General features: G+C 38.6%; 1 protein-coding gene across 2 annotated transcripts in view; it reads left to right on the top strand.

Annotated features, from left to right (window-relative positions):
- The first annotated feature begins 7,915 nt into the window (after positions 1-7,915).
- wdr17 (WD repeat domain 17) overlaps positions 7,916-20,402 on the top strand; it is a 28,995-nt gene continuing 16,508 nt past the window's right edge. The window contains exons 1-12 of one of the 2 annotated variants that reach the window (XM_036574887.1): positions 7,916-8,276; positions 10,243-10,426; positions 11,776-12,006; positions 13,553-13,804; positions 14,528-14,650; positions 15,812-15,999; positions 16,736-16,904; positions 17,440-17,531; positions 18,653-18,735; positions 18,845-18,931; positions 19,538-19,702; positions 19,885-20,087. In XM_036574887.1, coding sequence (XP_036430780.1) covers positions 8,091-8,276; positions 10,243-10,426; positions 11,776-12,006; positions 13,553-13,804; positions 14,528-14,650; positions 15,812-15,999; positions 16,736-16,904; positions 17,440-17,531; positions 18,653-18,735; positions 18,845-18,931; positions 19,538-19,702; positions 19,885-20,087 — 1,963 coding nt within the window. In that variant the 5' untranslated portion in view covers positions 7,916-8,090. Of the gene's footprint in view, positions 8,277-10,242; positions 10,427-11,775; positions 12,007-13,552; positions 13,805-14,527; positions 14,651-15,811; positions 16,000-16,735; positions 16,905-17,439; positions 17,550-18,652; positions 18,736-18,844; positions 18,932-19,537; positions 19,703-19,884; positions 20,088-20,402 lie in introns of both variants that reach the window. The other variant, XM_036574886.1, reaches the window with a different exon arrangement.

Raw genomic sequence — 20,402 nt, 5'->3', positions numbered from 1 at the left:
TTCCAGACCGGTAGTCAGAAATACTCTTAACCAAGAGTGAATGGTCTACCACCCAAATAATGTTTAACAGCGGTGGTCCTATTTGATGGTCCTTTTCCATTGAAGGCTGGCTGACACATTTTGCAGCAGCAATTGGTCTACAGTCTGTAGCTGTAAACCAATAGAGTACTAATAGTATATCTGATGAAATGGACAATGAGTGTAGGTACATGTAAGTGTATGAGTTCTTCAGCAAAACATTATGCACTAAATGTCTTTTGTACTTCTTATGAGTGCAATGATGTCAGTTTCTGAGAAGTGAGTGTAATTTTTTTCATTAAGTGAAGCTTATTTTGGCCTCACAGGATTCATCAGTCTACTCCTGCTCTGACCTTTACCGCTCTGGGCCTGAGTCCAGATAAACAAAGATTAGCACACAGTCGAGTATGCGTGAACAGTGCAAGTTGCCCTTTTCAGAAACGCACCATGCTGAAGAGAAGGAAGAAAACCAAGGAAAACGTTTTGAGTTTCGGTCTGATTGAGCTACAATGAGTTTTCCTGAAATGACTATTAGATTCCTACGATTGCTTGAGTCTTCTTGATATACTGTATAAGCTTAATTACTAGGGATGCACTGACATGGGAATTCTAGACCAGTGCTGATATCTGATATTTTTCATGTACATATCTGCCCATCCTGATGCATAAACATTTGTAAAATTTAGAAATTGGAATTAAGTCCATGTGTATTAGCATTACAGTGAAACATAGCGTTTATTTCTAAATGAGTAAAACACAAAAAGTTTAGCATTACTGCCTGAACATTCTGCTCTTCCACAATATAATCAATGTGTGATCAAGTATCAGTTTGAATTAATGGTCAAATCTATCTGTCTGATGCAGATAACATTTTTTAAACTAAAACTAAACTAAGCTAAACTTAAATCTTTTTAACTATTTTTTTTCCATGCTCAGTTTATTATCCTTCCTGTAGCCCAGTGGTCAGAACTAGTCTTAAGCCAGAATGACATTGAATGCTCTACCACCCAAATAATATCTAATCAGTGGTGGTCCTGTGGTGGTCACTTTCCATTGAAGCCTGGCTGACAAATTATGCAGCAACAGTCGGTAACTGTACACCTACAAGGAGCACCCATAGGCTAGGTGTTTCTAATAAAAAGGCCAATAAGTGTAGGTACAAGTTTAGAGTTTCTAATAAAGAGGAGTTGAAGAGTTTTTGTAATGAACTGATCAAAAAAGTGTATATTGCATGTATGCAATATACACTTTGGAGTATATCTTGGATAAAAGTTTACCTAATTTCTCTCAGTGAAGCCTGTACTGATACTGATTTGATTCCAATATCATTATGAATCACTAGTAATTACATAATTACATGATCAATTACATACTTAATTAATAATTTATACATTTGCATTTATATTCAGTGTATGTTCTGTATTGAATGGTTCAAGTCTGCACTTTCAGATTTGAGTGCAGACATAGACTCAAGACTTTTTCGGTTGGTTTCAGTGTTAAAAATCACAAAAGCTCAATTCAGGCAGAATTACATTTACATGGGCCCTGAGGAAATGTCTTCTTTTTACAAGTTCAATCCTATGATTTTATTTCTGTCTGGATTGGCAATGTCTGTGTTTTTCTCCCTTCTCTCTTGAAGAAATTCCAGGCCAAATTACCTATTACTTCTCTCCGGATTCAGCAGTGGTCTCATCATTTTCATCACATCGAGATACACATGATTCCTGATTCATCATCACCTTTCACCTTGCATTTGAAAAAAGTTTTTTTGATCACTGCTACTCACTGTGTTTAGTCTTCTAGCATGCACATTAGTATTTGACACTTCCTGAATTGCAAAATGGTGGACATGTTCGAAAAGTCAGCCATTTACTTGGTCTTCATCTCTTACTTGAACTTCATCCCTATCCTGTCTACACTAGGAGAGTATTAGCAGGAGGGGATACCATTAGCAGGAATAAAATATTACTTTACTCTCACTGGCCACTTTATTAGGTACACTTAACATGTAGGTGTCCATTGTAGTTGTATAATTATAGATTATAGTCCATTTGTTTCTCTGCATAATCTCTCATCACTTCTGTGAATTCTCTGGTAACATCGCTTACAGCAGCTTATAACACTGTTCATTGCTAAACTAGGTTACCCACAAAACTAGCTAATGCTACGATTATTGGTGGAAAACAAGTAACGATAATGAATGGTTAAACTACTGTTTGACTTATTGTGCCTAAATGCCGAAGCTGAAGTCAGCTTCCTATTCACCAGTTTCTTGTTCGTATTTTTCTGCTCCACCTTAAATGGAGCAGCAGTTACATTCTGGCACCTGTGAGTAAAGGAGGTGTTATTGCACTTGAAGACACTCGGCCCATTTGTGCTTCGTCTTGTGTGGAGCTGCATCTCAAAAATCAGCACAGACTGAGCTGAAGAAATCCAAGCTGTGAGCGAAAGTTTTAGCTTCTGAAATGAGATTAAGAAACTCCATGTTCTCCTATTGCTTTCTAAAGTGGGAACAATCCTGCACAATTTCACAATTTGCCCATTATGTGAAAAGTAGAGGATCTTCTCATAGATTTTCTGCCTGTCTTTTTTCATGACACAAACGAAACTTTTTTTTTTGACAAAATGCAAATCGCGTCCGAATATTCTGCATCTTCGTGTCGTTTTTTCACATCGTGTTCGTGTGTAATGGCATTAACAGGCCATATTCAGCTTCAGATGATAAATCAGGTTAATCATTAAATTCTTTCAAGATATTATGATGGATGTTTATTTGTGATCTTAGCACTACAGTGTGAAATCCCAAAGTTGAAATTTTGTTTTTAAACTATAATATGTCATGTTATGTTGGAGAGGACTCTTAAATAACTACACATAACAAATTTGGGGGGAAAATCTTTGTTTATTGTTATCTTTGTTATGTATTTCTGAAAAAGAAGAAGAAAAAAATATTGGATTGTATATAAAAAATATCGGATACATCGTATTTTTAAATCCTCACAAATCCTCAAAATTGGTATCGGTCTTAAAAATCCTATATCAGGTTCTCTATGTATGTTCTCTAGTAAAAATGTGAGTGAAGTCACTGATGCAGATCACGCATGACTTTCTAAAGTAGTTGCTGTGTTCTGTAAGTTGGCTGTTGGTTGTGTGATGTGTGTGACAGCAAATTCAGGTGTGCAAGTACAGATTGCAGATGGTGTATGTGATAGTAGATATATGCTATTCACATTAAGGACACTCACACACACACACAGACACAGCAAGCTCACACCACTTCAGCTCAAACGCCTCTCAGAGTTTCAGTCTTCATTGCCTAGGAAACAGCTCCACGAGTGGCCTCTCTTCTTCTTCTTCTTCTCTCTCTCTCTCTCTCTCTCTCTCTCTCTCTCTCTCTCTCTCTCCCTCTTTTTTTCCTCCATTACCTTCTCTCTCTCTCCTTCTTTCTCTCTCCTTTTATCTCTTCTTCTTTCTTTATCTGTCTTTCTCACTCTCATTCTGGTCACTTGCTCTTTCTTTTTTTTATTTCTCTATCTCTCGCTCTTCTGCTCCCTTTGCTTCTTTCTCTGTCTCTTACTCACTCTTTCTCTGTCTCTCTCTCTCTGTCTGTCTCTCTCTCTATACTCTCCTTCCCCCTTGTCTCTCTGTCTTCCCCCGTCTCTCCCTCTCTTTCTTTCCTCTCTCTCTCTCTCTCTCTCTCTCTCTCTCTCTCTCTAAAGCCCACCTAAAGTGAAGTGGGTTGGGGGTGAGATCGCTGACTGTAATTGTGGCTCGCACACACACACACACACACACACACAAACATCTCAAGACTGCATTATTTAAAGTGTCCTTGATTGCTGTCTCTCAGAAGACTGCATTATGTCCAGATTTCTCCACATTTGCACACAGGGAGAATGTGTGGTCACTCCACTTTTGTGATGTTGTGATGTTAATGAAGGCCTTTAAACGGAAGAGCCGTACACAGAGAAGTCTCTGCCAGACGTTCTTCAGGCTTTCTGTGCTATTTGTGAACATGGCATGTTCTGATTTTACTGGACAGAAGGAGAAGTGTGAAAAGGGACATCTGTGTGTGTGTGTGTGTATGTATGTGTGTGTGCGGTATAGAGTGCTACATGAATTTAAAAAAAAACTTTAATAAAGTAGTCTAAGGGCACTTTCACATGTACCTTATTTGGTGCAAAGCAGTGAAGCTATTTGTTTAGTTCAGCCCTTTTTTTGACAGGTGTAAACACTTTATCCCATACTTGGGTGTGAATTACACAACTAAACCCCAGTCCACCAAAATCATGGGTCTCAGTCTGCTATGAAGTGAAGACTGGTCCAGTTCATTGCTGCTAATAATTAGCAGATGAACAATAAAATAATAGCGCAGCAATGCATTTAATTTTGGCATCATCAGCAACTTGATTGGTTAAATTAAAATGAACAAACCATTCAATCATAAAGAAAACAAGATCAAGTAAGTTTTTTTTATGTTTTAATTGTGAAATATGTTAAACCTCGAGGGAGATGGGGAAAAATATATTAGAGAATATTATACAGCCTCAAAACTAAATATAAATTCTACTTCTCTCAAACTGTTATGGAATCATTTTACTTATTACAGTTTGAGAGAAGTAGAATTTTGGAATGGGATATTTTTTGAGTAGCTGCCTCACCACAGGTCAGTGATGGGTCAGCTTCTTATTTCGGAGTATAACCATAGTTTTATGTTCTTGGATTAGATCATGTGTTTATCTTTGAAAGGCTAATTTTGGACCATATGTGAGCTGGTTAACTTCTCTGTTGGGTATGTTTGTGTATTGCTTCCCCAGGCGTACAAATTGGCTTCATTGTAAAAATGCTTTATAATAGTAGTACCAAACCTACAAGTGAGGGGTGTGGAGTTTGAGGGGTGTCATGTACTGACAACTGTGTCCCCCTCACTTTCAAAATGGCTGTAAGGAGGGAGCATGCTGCCTGGTGGTTTGTCAAAACTAGGCCTGCCTAGTCTTGTTTTAAAATCATATGAAGCAATGACACAGATCAAATAAAAAAATACAAAAAAGAGACATAGAATTTTAATTAACCCCTCAAAATCCCAGGCTTATTATATACTAAGGCTTATTATTCAGTCACTACATGGACTTGCAAAAGTGCAAACTGGCTGAACCATTCTTGGGTCATAGAAGTGTGTGATAAAACTTTGGGCCTGCCGGTGGGCCTGGCCATTTTAGGGGTTAATAGCTAACTGAAAGATATATGCTTTCAAATGTTTCTTAAAAGTTTGTTCCGATCTTGAGTGCCTAATAAAAGTGGAATTGAGTTCCACGGTTTAGAAGCATAGTAACAAAGGCCTCTCCATGTTTTCTTTATTTTACAGAAGGTATATGCAGAAGGCTGGTAACTGCAGATCTAAGACCATGTGTTGAAACATAAACAAGAGAGGTGCACAGTTGTTTTAAGGCCATTTAGAGCTTTAAAATCCATCCTGAAAGATATAGGCAATCATTCCATTTTTGGGGTGCTATGAGCTCTTTTTTTGTTTTCGTTAGGATCTGTGCTGCTTCATTTTGTGCAAGTTGTAGAGGATGTCCTGTTTTCTTAGAAAGCCCAGTACAGTAATCAGTTCTGCTTATAAAAAATGCATGAATACGTTTCTTTGCATCACTCTGAGAGAGAATCATTACATATAGATACTTACATGTGTATAATGGACACTGGACAGTGGGACATATCATTATTGCATTTAAATGTTAGTATTACACATAGTTACTTACATATATATAATACATATGGAACATATATGACTTCACATCCTGACTTTGTGTAAAAACAAGCGTGTGTGCCTGGGGGTGGGGGTGGGGGTGTGTGTATGCATAGAGGGGGTAGGTATTGAGAAAGGAACTTAAATGCACCTCATTTTAATGAAGGGGGCTGCTGTTGCCTGGCTACCGGCGGGGGCTGTACATCACTCCTCTACAGCTGCCGCTAACACACCAACACACAGCCTGCACTAGTCAATGAGTCTCTCTCTCTCTGTGTGTCTCTCTCTCTCTGTCCTATGCTGACACATGCACTTGCTTAGCAAGCTAACTGGCATACACATACAGACACACATGCTATTGTATTTCTCTTAACCATTGGCGATCGTGTCCAGCTGTGGGGTGTGTGGGGTGTGTGAAGGAGAAGAGAGCTAGTCGGGCAGACATGGAGACACTCAGCTGGTTCTGCAGGAGTGATGATGAAATGAAGGTAGGAGCTACTGCAGACACACACAGAGAGAGAGAGAGAGAGAGAGAGAGAGAGAGAGAGAATGTGTTCATGCTAAACAGCCTTCATGTGTGATGTCTGTACTGCTTACAGAGTCATAGGGTTCAAATCTGGTCAACACATAGCTCCTACGCAAAAGTCGTACTGGAACCGTGATGTGAGAGCAGCACAGAGAAACAGCTTGCATGTGTGTGTGTGTGTGTTTGAATGTGTCAGTCCATGTCAAACCAGACTGGACCCTGTCATCGCTGCTGAAAGCAGATCAAAGGACCTGTGCAGTAATTTCACTGTCATTCATTTAGATTCAGTCACAAGTATCTTCTGAGTTTTAATATGCAATGTTTATATGGATAAAATAGTGGTAAATCTTAAAATCTTAAAAGATATATTTTTTGGATACATTATACATTTTTTTTGCCTTGGAACACTCTGCATGTACCTTTGCCATGAATGGGTTAAAAAAACATTTTAGGCCAAAATCATATCTCAAATGTACCATATAACAATGCCTTAGGCATCAGGTAATGTATTGGTAGTGATTTCATGTAATATATTCCTGCAAGCTTGTAAAGGCTCAGAGTCAGTAAGTTTCCCTTTAATGGCACATTTACATTAAACCACCTGAGTGACTTTGTTTACACCTTAATGTAAGTATGTAGAAACAATGGGGGTATACCCCCACAAGCTTAACCTTTGGCCCATAGGCTTACTTTTCAGTTCTTAATCAGAAGACGTAAGCATTAGAATTATTCTATAACTTTCACAAAACTAAAGGGTGAAATGGTTAAAGGTTCTTAATTTTAATATATGTTAGTGAAACAAGTAAAGTAATTTTGGACCTCTTCTGTTGGCACATTTATTATGAAACCTTCATAGAGTGTAATGGGCAGCTGGTATTTTTCAGTTAAATAAATATCTAAAACTAGAAAATGTTTTGTCATAAGGTTTTGTTATGATATCAATTCAATGAAAGTTAAGTGGTCATAAGAGAGAAAAACAATAGAGGCTCTTAGGGTTAATGTTTCCAGGCAGTATACCTCACTGTGTACTTTCATTAACAATTACTGATTGTGTATTGTGCAATTTCCTTTTATAAACCATAAATGGGAATGAGGGGCAATGGAGCTGTTAGCTCAAACAGGAGAACCTATCCTCCTCTAAGCCTCACTAGATAGTACAGGGTACAAGTAAGGACAAGTTTATAGCACGGCTACCCAAAGGCACTGAGATCATACAGTCATACACCAGGTAATACACCAGTGACAGTTGGGAAGGACTGTAAAGATCTAGAGCAGAGGTCTTCAAATCTGAGCCTTGAATCCAGTTTCCGGTCCTGTATTTTGTAGTCACAGGTAGTTAACTGACCTGTTGGTGTAAATGATCAGCCACCCAGCGTCATACCTATCAGTGATTACAAAAATTCAGCACTAGAAACTGAATTCAATGTCTGGATTTGAAGATATCTGGTCTATAGCATCTACTGTATGCATCTACTTCAGGACAAGCTAGAGAGCATGGTGGAACATATACAGAATGGTAGATACAGAACATGGTGGAGCACATACAGGATAGATGATATAGAACATGGTAGAGCACATACAGGATAGACAATATAGAACATGGTGGAGCACATACAGGGTAGATGATATAGAACATGGTGGGCACATACAGGGTAGACGATATAGAACATGGTGGAGGCATACAGGATAGTAGTTATAGAGCATGGTTCAATATGAATCTAAAGTAGTTGTAAAGTGGATTACAACTTCCAGAAACAGGCTAGGAGATCATGCAAAAGTTGGGAGTTATTACAAATCATGACAGATTCAGATCATGGTCAGTTTGACATGACTACATTGGTTGTCTCTGTCCAGGTAAAGATGTCGCAGGTGAAGCAGGTGGGACTGCTGGCTGCTGGGTGCCAGCCATGGAATAAAGATGTGTGTGCAGCCAGTGGAGACAGATTTGCTTACTGTGCTACGCTTGCTATCTATGTCTACCAGGTAAATGTCACAAATTGGTTCTTGTGCTGCCTTCTCATACTCATATGGCTTCTGACTTGTGGATTTGTAATTGCCTACTCTTTGCATTCAAGTGCTTTTGTAGACAGAAACATGGAGAATTTTCTAGACAGTGTTTTATGACAGAACTCAAATTAGCGACCTGGAATTGAATTGGATTGAGTCTCATTATAATTCCAGTAGATGAAGGCAGAATTATAGCTTGGGAGGTAATCAGCCAATCAGTGGCAAAAACAGTAAAACCAAGTAAAGGTGCATCCATTTTTAAGGTTCTTCAGGTGGTCCCTGAAGGAGAATCCTAACTGGTGTCAGGTATAACCGTTTGTAGAGGTTATAAATGACCATCCGGAAGGGACATCTCTAAGCCTTAATCCAAAAGTGTTCTGTTAAATCATCTTTTCATCAAAGTTTGGGAATGTGCAAAGGTAACAGCTAATGCTCAGGAGGTTAGAATATTCTTAAGTCTCATAAGTCTCTTATATAGATAAATTTTTTCGGTGTGCAGTGACTAGGGGTGGGAATCTCTAGGCACCTCACGATTCGATTCGATTACGATTCAGAGGGCTGCGAAGCGATTATAAAATGATTATCGATGCATCTCGATGCATCTTTTTTATATACAGCATTTCTATTTTCTCACTGAGTGAGGACTTGGTAGTTTTAAAGCAAAGTATTTGTAATGATCCATAATGAATTTACTTCCAATATCTTTTATTAATAAAACAAATGGAAGGGATGAGGCAAGTGAACTGGAAGGCTCTCATTCACTGCTCTTGTCTGGAGCACATGAGACACTGCTGCCACTCATCTGCGTTAAAATGCAGTTACAGTGAAATAAGATCCAGTGGTAATGGATGTCCACGTTACAGCCGTCCTACCCATTTAATTCAGTGATTTTATAACTTCGGTTTTGGTCTTGTTGTAGAGACGGGAGGCATGGGGGGATCGCTGTGTCAGTAAAATATCTTTAAGATGGGACGTGTGCAACATAGCGCGAAAGCCCTGTTTCGCAACAACTGAGAATTGCCGTGCAGACTGCAGGTCACCTAGCAATGATGCGTCATTCGCATTTATAAGCAGCCCAGTTGGTTTCCTGGTACGTTAAATCTGCAACGAGAGACCGTCAAACACTAAACAGTTGTGAAGATGAAGTCGCTTCTCTTTCGAATTTTCCCGTTCCACCTTAAAAGGTGCCGCATTCATTAAAAGTTTTCTGGCGGAGATGGGAGGAAAGCGGCTAAAGCTAAAGCTTAAAGCAGAGCAAAGTAGGTCTGCACTCTCGTTTATATTGTTTAGCCTATACTAGCACATACTGAAACATACTGGACATTAAATGTTTGATTTTTGTTGAGAAGACAAAATGTGACTCCTTGTGACTCCTGACCTGACCTGGCTTTTAATGCAGAGGGTGCCGGTCAGATTCCTCGCTCATCCAGTTGTGTTTTTGTTATTACATTACGTTATAAATTAAATATTTAGAAAATCGATTTTTGACATTTGTGAATCGATTCAGAATCGTTCACGTCTGCATCCCAATGCATCTAAAAATCGAATTTTTCCCGCACCCCTAGCAGTGACCTTGGAATTAATACAGAACTACTGCACTGCTATGGTGCAAACTGCAGAACTCAAGCATTTGTGTTTAAAATTTTGCTAAACCCAGCTGTAGTAGCTGTAGTGACTTATTAGTGTCTATTTCAGTATCATTGTATTATTTAAGTATTATATAAGTATTATTGCTGTTTTCTGAAGATTTCTTTGTTAGTTAACCCCTTAAACTACAGGCATATTATTTAATTATTAATCTTAAAACTTCTTACTCAGAAACTACTATATATTATTTGACAGTACTATTGTTTTTTAAGCTAACCAGTATGAAACTGTCATCTAACATGTAACTGCTGTAATTACCTTTCTAATTGTTGCTGGCTAAATTCTGTCCATTCAGCTGGACCACAGATACAATGAATTTAAGCTGAGGGCCATCATGTCAGAGCACAAGAAGACCATCACGGCCATAAGCTGGTGTCCACACAACCCTGAAGTGTTTGCCAGTGCCAGCGCAGATAACCTGCTCATCATCTGGAACGTAGCCGAGCAGAAAGCAGTCGCTCGATTGGACAACACTAAAGGCATCAACTCTTCCTATATGCTTACACACTCATACACTCATAGACGATTATGCATACTCACAAGCACACACATCCTTACGTAATCTTATATTATGTATACTTTTTTACGTTTACTTGCCAATTTATTTGAAACCCCTCCTTTGTAGCTCCATCTTGCTGATGTACAATGTAGCCCATCTGCTGATGCACAATTTGAATTAGCCATCTTCTAGTGCTTCATCACTCCTAAGTTTCTGATCAACGATGCCCCTCTTAGACCAAGATTATATAAGATTAGATAAGACTTCCCTTCACTGGAACTAAGGGGCCTAGGCCAACCCCTGAAAAACAACCCTATAGCATTATCCCTCCTCCACCAAACTTTACACTTGGACAATGCAGTCAGGCAGGTAACGTTCTCCTGGCATTTGCCAAACCCAGACCCCACCCCCCCATTTTGGCACTGTGCATTTTGACGTTAGGCTTGTGTGTAACTGCTCAGCCTTGGAAACCCATTTCGTGAAGCTCCTCACATGCAGTTCTTGTGTTGATGTTGCATCCACTGGCAATTTGGAACTCGTTAGTGCGTGATTGAACAGAGGATAGGCACTATGAGCTTCAGCACTCGACGACCCCACTCTGTGGGTTTTGCGAGGTCTACCGCTTTGTGGCTAAGCTGTAGTTGCTCCTAGGTGCTTCCATTTCACAATAATAGCACTTACAGTTGACCGGCAAACTGACAGCGTTTGACCTATTCTACTGCCAGTGACAGGCTATGTGGTTAATTTTATCCACCTGTTAGCAATGGGTGTCTATATAGTGTAGCTCGAGTGGCATAACTAACTGCCTGATCCTGAGTTTGAATTCCAGCAGCATCACAGTCCTTAGTGGTCAGGAGTCTGAGACTTGGAAGCACTCATCCCCTCCAGCCTGGGAGCATCTTGTAATAGGGGAAGTCTTGAACTGCAGATGGGAATTAGCAATGAACAAATGTGAAAAATATGAATTAAGGCAACTGTTGACTAAAAACTTGTGTGAAAACGCCAACAACATCGTTGTACCTGACGCACTCATACCAGAGCCACACACATTACCATGTCAATGTCACTGTACAAGGAACCATCCATCACCCAAATAACATGTACTCAGTGGTATTCCTGTGGTCAGAAACTGACCAGTAATGATTGGAGTGGAGGAAGAATGACAAATTGCATCAGATGGGCTACAGTCTGTAATTGTACACCCATATTGTGGACCTATAAGGTATATAAACCTCATAAAGGGGACATCAAGTAGAAGTACACCGTACATCTTATTTTTAATAAAGTGGATGGTGCATTTATATAATAATGCTCTGGTGTTCCCTACAGGTATCCCTGCTTCTATAAGCTGGTGCTGGAACACGGGTGACAGTGTAGCGTTTGTCTCCCACCGTGGTCCTCTATATGTTTGGGCCGTTTCAGGGCCGGACTCAGGGGTCACTGTACACAAAGAAGCCCACAGCTTCCTATCAGACATCTGCCTGTTCCGCTGGCACCCACTGAAGAAAGGCAAAGTGGTGTTTGGCCACACAGACGGGAGCCTATCTGTGTTTCAGCCAGGTGCAGTAATAATCACTTAATCCTTTAATGAACACTCTGAAATGCTAACACGGATAAGAATAAATGATAAGCTAATATCCAGTAATCATGACCTTTTATCAACAATTATAAGTGAAAGCTAATGGGGACCTACTAGGAAAATCTTTAAGTGGCCCTCACTTTTTGTTGTTTTTGTTGTTAGCGTTTATGGGTGCAGTATTGTTTTTAAGTTGTTATGACCTTTTTTCTGAACATAAAATTAAAAATGATCAAAGACCAACACCACAGTGAGCTCAGACTGAATCCAAGACTGTTCAGACTGTTTCTCTCTCAGTGCCTAAACAAACCAAACATGGTTAACGCCACAAGTACGACCTTCCCTACGTAAAACAAAAACAAAGTAAATAACAATAATATTAAAGGGGACTGAATTATACAGAAATTTGACCGATTTTTCAAATTCCTGTATAATTCAATCTTTATGTTGTGAAAGGATTCGTTGTAGAGAAACTTACAGAAAGTGCATTGTTCACAGTGGTAGCAAGAGGAACCAGACATCTAAAGGTTTAATGCCTCTAAAAGCTCCCTTACAGTATTGTTTTATGTTTGTTTTGGTCTAAAGATTTGACCTAGAATGTTGTAAGGCAAAATAGACCCCCACATTTTTTTAAAATAAATTGTTAATTATTATTGTAATATTACATATATAAATCAAAAGACACATGTAGGTTCACTGCTGGTTTTGGGTAGTAAATAAAATGCTATATTTCTGTTGTAGACATTACGACCCTGGTTCCTATCACAACCTCTGTAAAGAAATCTGAGTCATTAAATTTCTCTAGAATGGAGCATTTTGCATCAAACCACTCTGAATGACTTTGTGTACATCTCAAAGAGTGGATTATGCAGAAATTTTGAAAAATTGGTGGAATCCCCCTTTAAGACAGTTTAAGTCAATACCACAAATCTTAGTGTCTAAAATGTTGGGACAGAATGTGAAATGCTAATAAAAACAGAAGGCAGTCATGAGTAAATTTTGTTTGACCAGTATTAAATCTAAAATAGTACAAAATGTGATATCTATGGGTCATGGGAATTCAATGGGATCAAAGGTCATGGGAATTCAGTTGTGGTTTTTGGCCTTGATCTTTATGCAAATATTTTTTTTCTCTTTTATCTTTTGATGATATTACGCACTGTAGAGGGTAAAATGCATCAATATTATTGCAATCGCTCACTGAAAAGTGTTAGATTACACATTGTTTGGCAAAGTGGTTAGCCTTGACACATCCTTGCTCATAAAGGACAAGGCTTTCCTGGATCCTCCTTTTAGACCCAAGCATAATTGCATCACCTGTTTAAGATATTTTTGAACATTTCACTTTGATAGTCTTAAATTCCTTCTGTGCCAATATTGAAAGTGTAGTGTCAGTACAAAACAATATTTTATGATGTTGTTGGCCACTGCCCCTCAACAAGGCACTTAATCCAAAATTACTCATGTTTAGCTGATATGTAAAATATATTGTATCTATACATATTTCTGTGATATATATATTCACTGCAGGCTCAAAGAACCAGAAGCATGTATTGCGTCCAGAGTCTCTGGAGGGGACCGATGAGGAGGACCCGGTCACTGCGTTGGAGTGGGACCCCCTTAGTACGGATTATCTGCTGGTGGCTAACATGCACAATGGCATAAGACTGCTGGACTCTGAGTCCCTGACCTGCGTGACCACATTCAGCTTACCCAGTGCAGCTGCGTCTGTTCAGTGCCTGGCCTGGGTACCCACAGCACCAGGCATGTTCATTACAGGAGGTGAGAGAGCAGTGTGTACACACACTATACTGCACGCTACTCTTTACTGTACTGTACATACACCAACACACTTCTAATATGCTAGGCAATGCATATACACAGTCTCTACTAAACAAATTGGATATACACACTTCATTTTGTAACATTTTTAAATTTACAGACTGGTTTAATTTAACCAGTTGAAATACATTTTTTTTTCTGGGGTGGGTAAATCAGAAGTGTTTCTATTAAGCCCCCAGTAGGTGTTTTAACAGCCTCCAGTGACAGTAAAAACTCATTTATTTATTGATTTATTTCATACAAAGCATAGCAAGACACTATTATTCACTCATGTGAACAAAACTAAGCTGATACATCACATTTATTGTACCTACTATAGATGAGCTTGTTTAATGAACCTGCTTGTTAAGCTGCACTGGTTGTATGTGCTTTGTGCTATAGGCAGATATCATGCCTGTTCAAAAAGCCACTTCTTGTATACTTTGGAGCATCCTCAGACCACATCACAGTTTCAGATGTTCACAAAATGGCTCACAGAAACACTGTTATGCTCTCATATAGTCAGGCTAAGCTAAGCAGCTTCAGAGACCGCAGCACTGGACAGTACAGTTTGTGTGACGTTCGTAATTTCATTTTTATTAGTACCAGATTAATCACAGTTTCCAAATATGACAATACAATCATATTTCCATTCTGTTTCATGCCTTATCCTCTTCTGTGAAGATTCTCAGGTTGGTGTGTTAAGGATATGGAATGTGTCGAGAGCGACACCTCTAGACAATTTAAAACTGAAGAAGACAGGATTCCACGCTCTCCATGTGTTGAACTCCCCACCAGCAAAGAAAGGTCTGATATATTGCAAAATACTGTTCTGATACAATGAAATACTGCATGGCCCAGATTGATTACAGCATGCAGGACTAGTTGAGAACTGTGGTCCTGCACAGTTTAGTGTTTTCCTGCCCAAGCACACCATTTGCAGGTTTTTAGTATGCTGAACTGTGCTGAACTCTGGTCCTCAATTTCCCTTTCCTGGTATATAGATCATTCTACCAAATTGGTTTAAAGTGAGAGTTCAAAACCCCTTTTGGACCTTTAACTGACTTGGACTAAACTTTTTTGCTTTGTGTGACCCTGTGCCTTAATTATGTTTGTTTTTTCCCACTAACAAAACATTTTGTCACTAACTAAACCAAATTTTATCAAACCATTTCTATAGTGACTGTTTCAGTAGCAACAATTTTAGCTAATTTTGAGCATAACTCAAAAATGATAGCCAGAACAGGACTAGCAAGCACAGCATTGAACAGCTGTACATACATAAAATCATAATATTTTACAATGAACCAGAAAGGTTTATGTAGATAATGACAACTGTTAAGATTACACACTGATTTTCAAAATTTGGGACACATTTACTTTAAAATAATGGGTTCTAACTGCTCACCATGTAGCCATGAGGGACAGGGATGCAGTCTCACTTCCTGCTCTAAAATGCAGGATGTGGCTAAAATAAGGCTCTGCCTATGGACTAAAACTATTTGTGTTTCAGAAGTGACAGGAAAACATTGGACAGCATTTTTTTAAGATTTTTTATTTAAAACTCATGATTACTCAATACTCATGATTAATCTAAATAGTTCAACACCACTTTAAAAGAAATCAAAAAGATTGAAAAAAAAACCTCTAAAAAATATAAAAAATTGCAAGTATTATTTTTACAAGTTGACATTTTGGGGTTAGGGTTTGGGACAGCCAGCTTCCAATAGAAAATACCCTATAAATGATGATTACGTATTTAGCTAATTACTATATCAGTTAATGCCTTGAGTTTAAATAGAACATAACAAAATTCTTGTAAATATCTAAGGTCTTAATACTGATTTTTTTTTCTTAAACCAGTTCGATATAATGGTCCATAAACAGCATGTGGTCACGTGTGGTGTCGTGTCTATGCCCTTATGTGTTTATCCTTGCATGTCTTACTATTAATTTCTCACTCTCCAGCCTTTAGCTCTGTTTCCCCATCCAAGAACCACTACACTTCCTCCACCAGTGAAGCAGTTCCTCCCCCTACTCTGTCCCAGAACCAGGCCTTCTCCCTTCCACCTGGACATGCCGTCTGCTGCTTCATGGATGGTGGGGTGGGTCTCTATGACATGGGAGCCAAGAAGTGGGACTTCCTCCGAGATCTGGTAGGAATGCAATCATGCAAAAACAGCCCTACATCCATCAGCTGATTCTAATAGTATCTAGGGTAGTGAAAGATATTGTTTAGCTAACTTGTGTTTCCTCATAGTGAATGATTAGCTCATGGATGCCAATTGTAATATATAATATTGTAACCTTTTATCTCCAAAATGGTAACTATATAATAGAAGGCACAAGAATATTCAAAATTATGTGCACTACTCTAATGAGATTTTGGACCATTTCTATCGGTCTATCTATCATGAAATGTTGTCACACTGTAAATGGTAGCTGGCATTTTCAAATGGTATAAAAATGCTAAGAGATTATGAGATGACAGCAACAATATGCAAAATGTCAGAACAATCCAAATTTCACAGTTGGAATGTGCTGTATATTGTTATTCTTATGTTAAGTAACCATTGAACGTAATTCGGTTTGGTACAAGTGGGTCATTTTCACAAAACTGACTCAGACCGTGTCCATTAATATTTGAGTTTAATAATCTTATGCAGATAAACAATATTTGTAGAACTGTAATGCAACATGGTATAGCAAAAAGGTTTACTAAAAGGTTTATTAATTTATTTCTGCTGTTTTTATTAGAAAAAAGATATGTTTTCCTTGTAAACCCTGAAAAAATGACTCAAAACAACAAAGGTGTTACAATTTGCACCGATGAGATGTGGTTCTAGTTGATTGTGCAGATTTTTAAAAACTGTTTGATGTTGCCTTTTTCAGGGTCATGTAGAAACTATATTTGACTGTAAGTTCAAGCCAGACGACCCAAACCTGCTCGCCACAGCTTCCTTTGATGGGACAATCAAAGTGTGGGACATCAACACTTTAACTGCAGTTTATACATCTCCTGGCAACGAAGGTGTTGTCTACTCCCTCTCCTGGGCTCCTGGTAATCATAATAATACTAATATTACTAATAATTATTCTACTAATACTAATAATAACAATACTCATCATCCTAAAACATAACAGACAAAAAACACAGGGAAGAAGTAATTTTGCAAAGAAAAACAACACAACAAAAGTAGTATTATCGACACTGGCTAAACAACAGCAGGAGGGAAGGGAAAAGTATTTCATAATATTTATTGACTTCACTCAAATTTTCTGTGGAAACTAACTAAGCCTCAGCTGAGTCAAGCTTATTCTTTTAGTGCTGGTTTCCTGGAATGGATCATGCATAGTCTTGGACTAAATTGCTATGTCAATAGTGAGTCACCACTGAAATTCTTTTTTAGTCTGGGCTTAGAGTCCTTCAATCATCCTTTTAAACTGTTTTAAATGTTATTACAAGCTGCAATTGAGCGACACTAATTGATTTCCATTAATGTGATCTAACATAGACAAGTTTTTAAAATGATGTTGTGGTGGTTATTGCACTGTACAGAGTTAAACCTGTTTTTTCTCATTCTTGCTACGCAAAGGAGACCTGAACTGTATAGCAGGGGCCACATCTAGGAACGGGGCATTCATCTGGGACGTGAAAAAAGGAAAAATGATCACAAGATTCAATGAGGCAAGTAAAAGTAGCTCAGTTTGTAGCTAGGTAGCTAGTGGTACTTGTTTTTTGTTGTTGCTTGTTAAGTTTTGTTTTGTCTTTTGTTGTTTGTTTTGTTTTTCTTTTTTGTTTTGCATTTGAGTGTTTCTGCAACTGCTGGAGGTTTTGGCTGTCTACATTTTTAGAAAACAGTGAAAATGTCTTTACAATTGTTACAGCAAGGACATGTTGGACATGTGTTGCAGCAAGGACATGTTGGACATGTGTTGCAGCAAGGACATGTTGCAGTAAAGACTTTTTTGCTCTTTTTGAATGTAAATGGCAAACACCAAGGCCTGTTGTATTAGCCTTGGAAGAATTTTTTTTTTAATGTATAATTCAAAATACATTAGTTATAAGTGCTACATTAAGGACATGCAGAAGATATTTAATATGAAAAGGTAATATTTACTGTGCTTTTCTGTAAATCCAGATACAACTAGATCAGTCAATATACAGGGTGATTCAAAAAGATTCATCCAATTTCAAAATTATTTATTTCACGTGTAAATCATTACAGAACAATGCAGTAAATTGTAAATGGTTTAAGTGAGCATAAAGTTTATTGTGTAATTATAGAAATTACAAATTTTCAATGCGATTTCGAAGATCATCCAGTGTTCTGGAACCAACGATGAATCCTCTGAGTTGTTGGAGGTTCACTGCCGTCGAAAATCACGTTGCACAGTTATAATCACTCTTATTGAAGTGGAGAACGCAAAACGCTTTATGCTCAGGGGTCTCCATCTCCTCGCAGACTAAAGGGAGCCAGAAACTCTATGACTCCCTCTTTCAACTGGCATATGATTGGTTCCCAGGCACCTCACGGTTGTAAAAATATGGCACTTTGAAATCGGATGAATCTTTTTGAATCACCCTGTATTTAGCAACAGTTTTTTATTTGAAAATGTTTTATGACTTCTGTGTTATGTTTTCTATGCGTTATGCTCAAAATATGAACATAGAGCCAAAAATCTACTGCTGGAACCCAAAAGTGCCCATAGTGGCGCGGCCATTGACGCAGAATCATGTCTAAAAGAAAAAGAAATATCTAACTGTAATGCTAGTAATCTTTTTCTGTGATAATTTATGTTTCGCAGCATGGGAAGAACGGCATCTTTTGCATTGCTTGGAGTCATAAGGATTCAAAAAGAATAGCCACATGCAGTGGGGATGGGTTTTGGTGAGTGTTAGTCAGATTTAAAGCTATTTGAAAATGCTCATTCCTCTTATGAGATCTGACATTCATATCTCTCTGTTTTAAATTTTTTTCATTTGCACACTGGCTCCAGTATAATTAGAACCATAGATGGCAAAATATTACATAAATACAAGCACCCAGCAGCTGTGTTTGGATGTGACTGGAGTCAAAATAACAAGTGAGTATTTCAGCATTGGAAGAAAGGTAATATGCACTCACTGTCCACTTTATTAGATACGTCTACTGTGTGCTTCCACTTGCTCGCCACTTTATGGTGTCCACCTGTCTTATAGGTCCATTATTTAGTTGCTGCACAATTTATCAGTCCCCCTTTACCCAATTCATTAGTAGCCACTTTATGACCACAGGACCACCACTGACCAGGTGGGGGAACATTCTCAGCACAGCAGTGACACAAACCATGGATGAACAAATCAGCTACGGTCTTTAACTGTACATCAGCATGGTGTAGCTACAAGAGTGGTGTTTCTAATAAAGTGGACAATGAGTGCTTTGGGCCACAAAAAATCTATTAATATCCAATCTGTTGATTTAGTTATGATTCATCTAAAAAGAAAAAATAATTGCTTATTCCCTGTCACTCTCTCTCACCCCCCCTTTTCTGCTTTTCTGTCATCTGTCTCTCTCTCTCTCTCACCCCCCCTTTTCTGCTTTTCTGTCATCTGTCTCTCTCTCTCTCTCTCTCTCTCTCTCTCTTTGTCTCTCTCTCTCTCTCTCTCTGTCTCTCTCTCTCTCTCTCTCTGTCTCTCTCTCTCTCTCTCAGAGACATGATAGCAACTGGATGTGAAGATAAGAATGTAAGGGTCTATTATTTGGCTACCAGCTCAGATCAGCCTCTGAAAGTGTTTACAGGTCACACAGCCAAAGTGTTCCACGTGCGCTGGTCTCCTCTCCGAGAGGGCATCCTCTGCAGCGGTTCAGATGATGGGTAATTTATCAATAACACTGTTTTTGTCCAGTGAACACTAAGTACCTTTTTGCAATTTTTTTTCTATTATATAATATTTGCGTCATGTTGGTGCCTGTCTCTCTTTTGTGTTTTACTGAAATCGACCAGTGCACAATCGCTGGTGCAAGTCATAGTTTCATTCTTAGTACTGTGTTCTACAGGACGGTGCGTATTTGGGACTACACCCAGGATGCTTGTATTAATGTACTGAGTGGACACACAGCCCCTGTGCGAGGGCTCATGTGGAACTCAGAGGTCCCATACCTGCTGACCTCAGGGAGCTGGGACTACACCATCCGTGTGTGGGATACCAGAGATGGGACCTGTCTGGACACTGTCTATGACCATGGAGCTGATGTCTATGGTACTAAGTTCAGTAATTTCATTTATTCACTTGACATCTATAGTTCCACCTTATTGATTACAGGGTAGAATTAATTTTCTAACTGTCAATGGTAACATCATTAGCGTTATATATTCAGGTTTTTACATCAACCTGATGCTAGCTTATTAAAATAAAGAATTAAAATATTAAAAGTTAGAGTATTTCATTGTTTGCAAAATCACAGGACTGAAAAGGACTGTCTTTGGAATGTTTTTCCTCCCACCAGGCGGAAATGGGTTTCCATACAAAAGCACAAGTTAAATATATGGTTATATTGCGCTGACCGTATTTTAA

The sequence above is a fragment of the Colossoma macropomum genome, unplaced genomic scaffold (assembly GCF_904425465.1).
Source record: "Colossoma macropomum unplaced genomic scaffold, Colossoma_macropomum, whole genome shotgun sequence".
Lineage (NCBI taxonomy): Eukaryota > Metazoa > Chordata > Actinopteri > Characiformes > Serrasalmidae > Colossoma > Colossoma macropomum.
The sequence above is the reverse complement of the archived record's forward strand: the minus strand, read 5'-3'. Positions and strand labels throughout refer to the sequence as shown.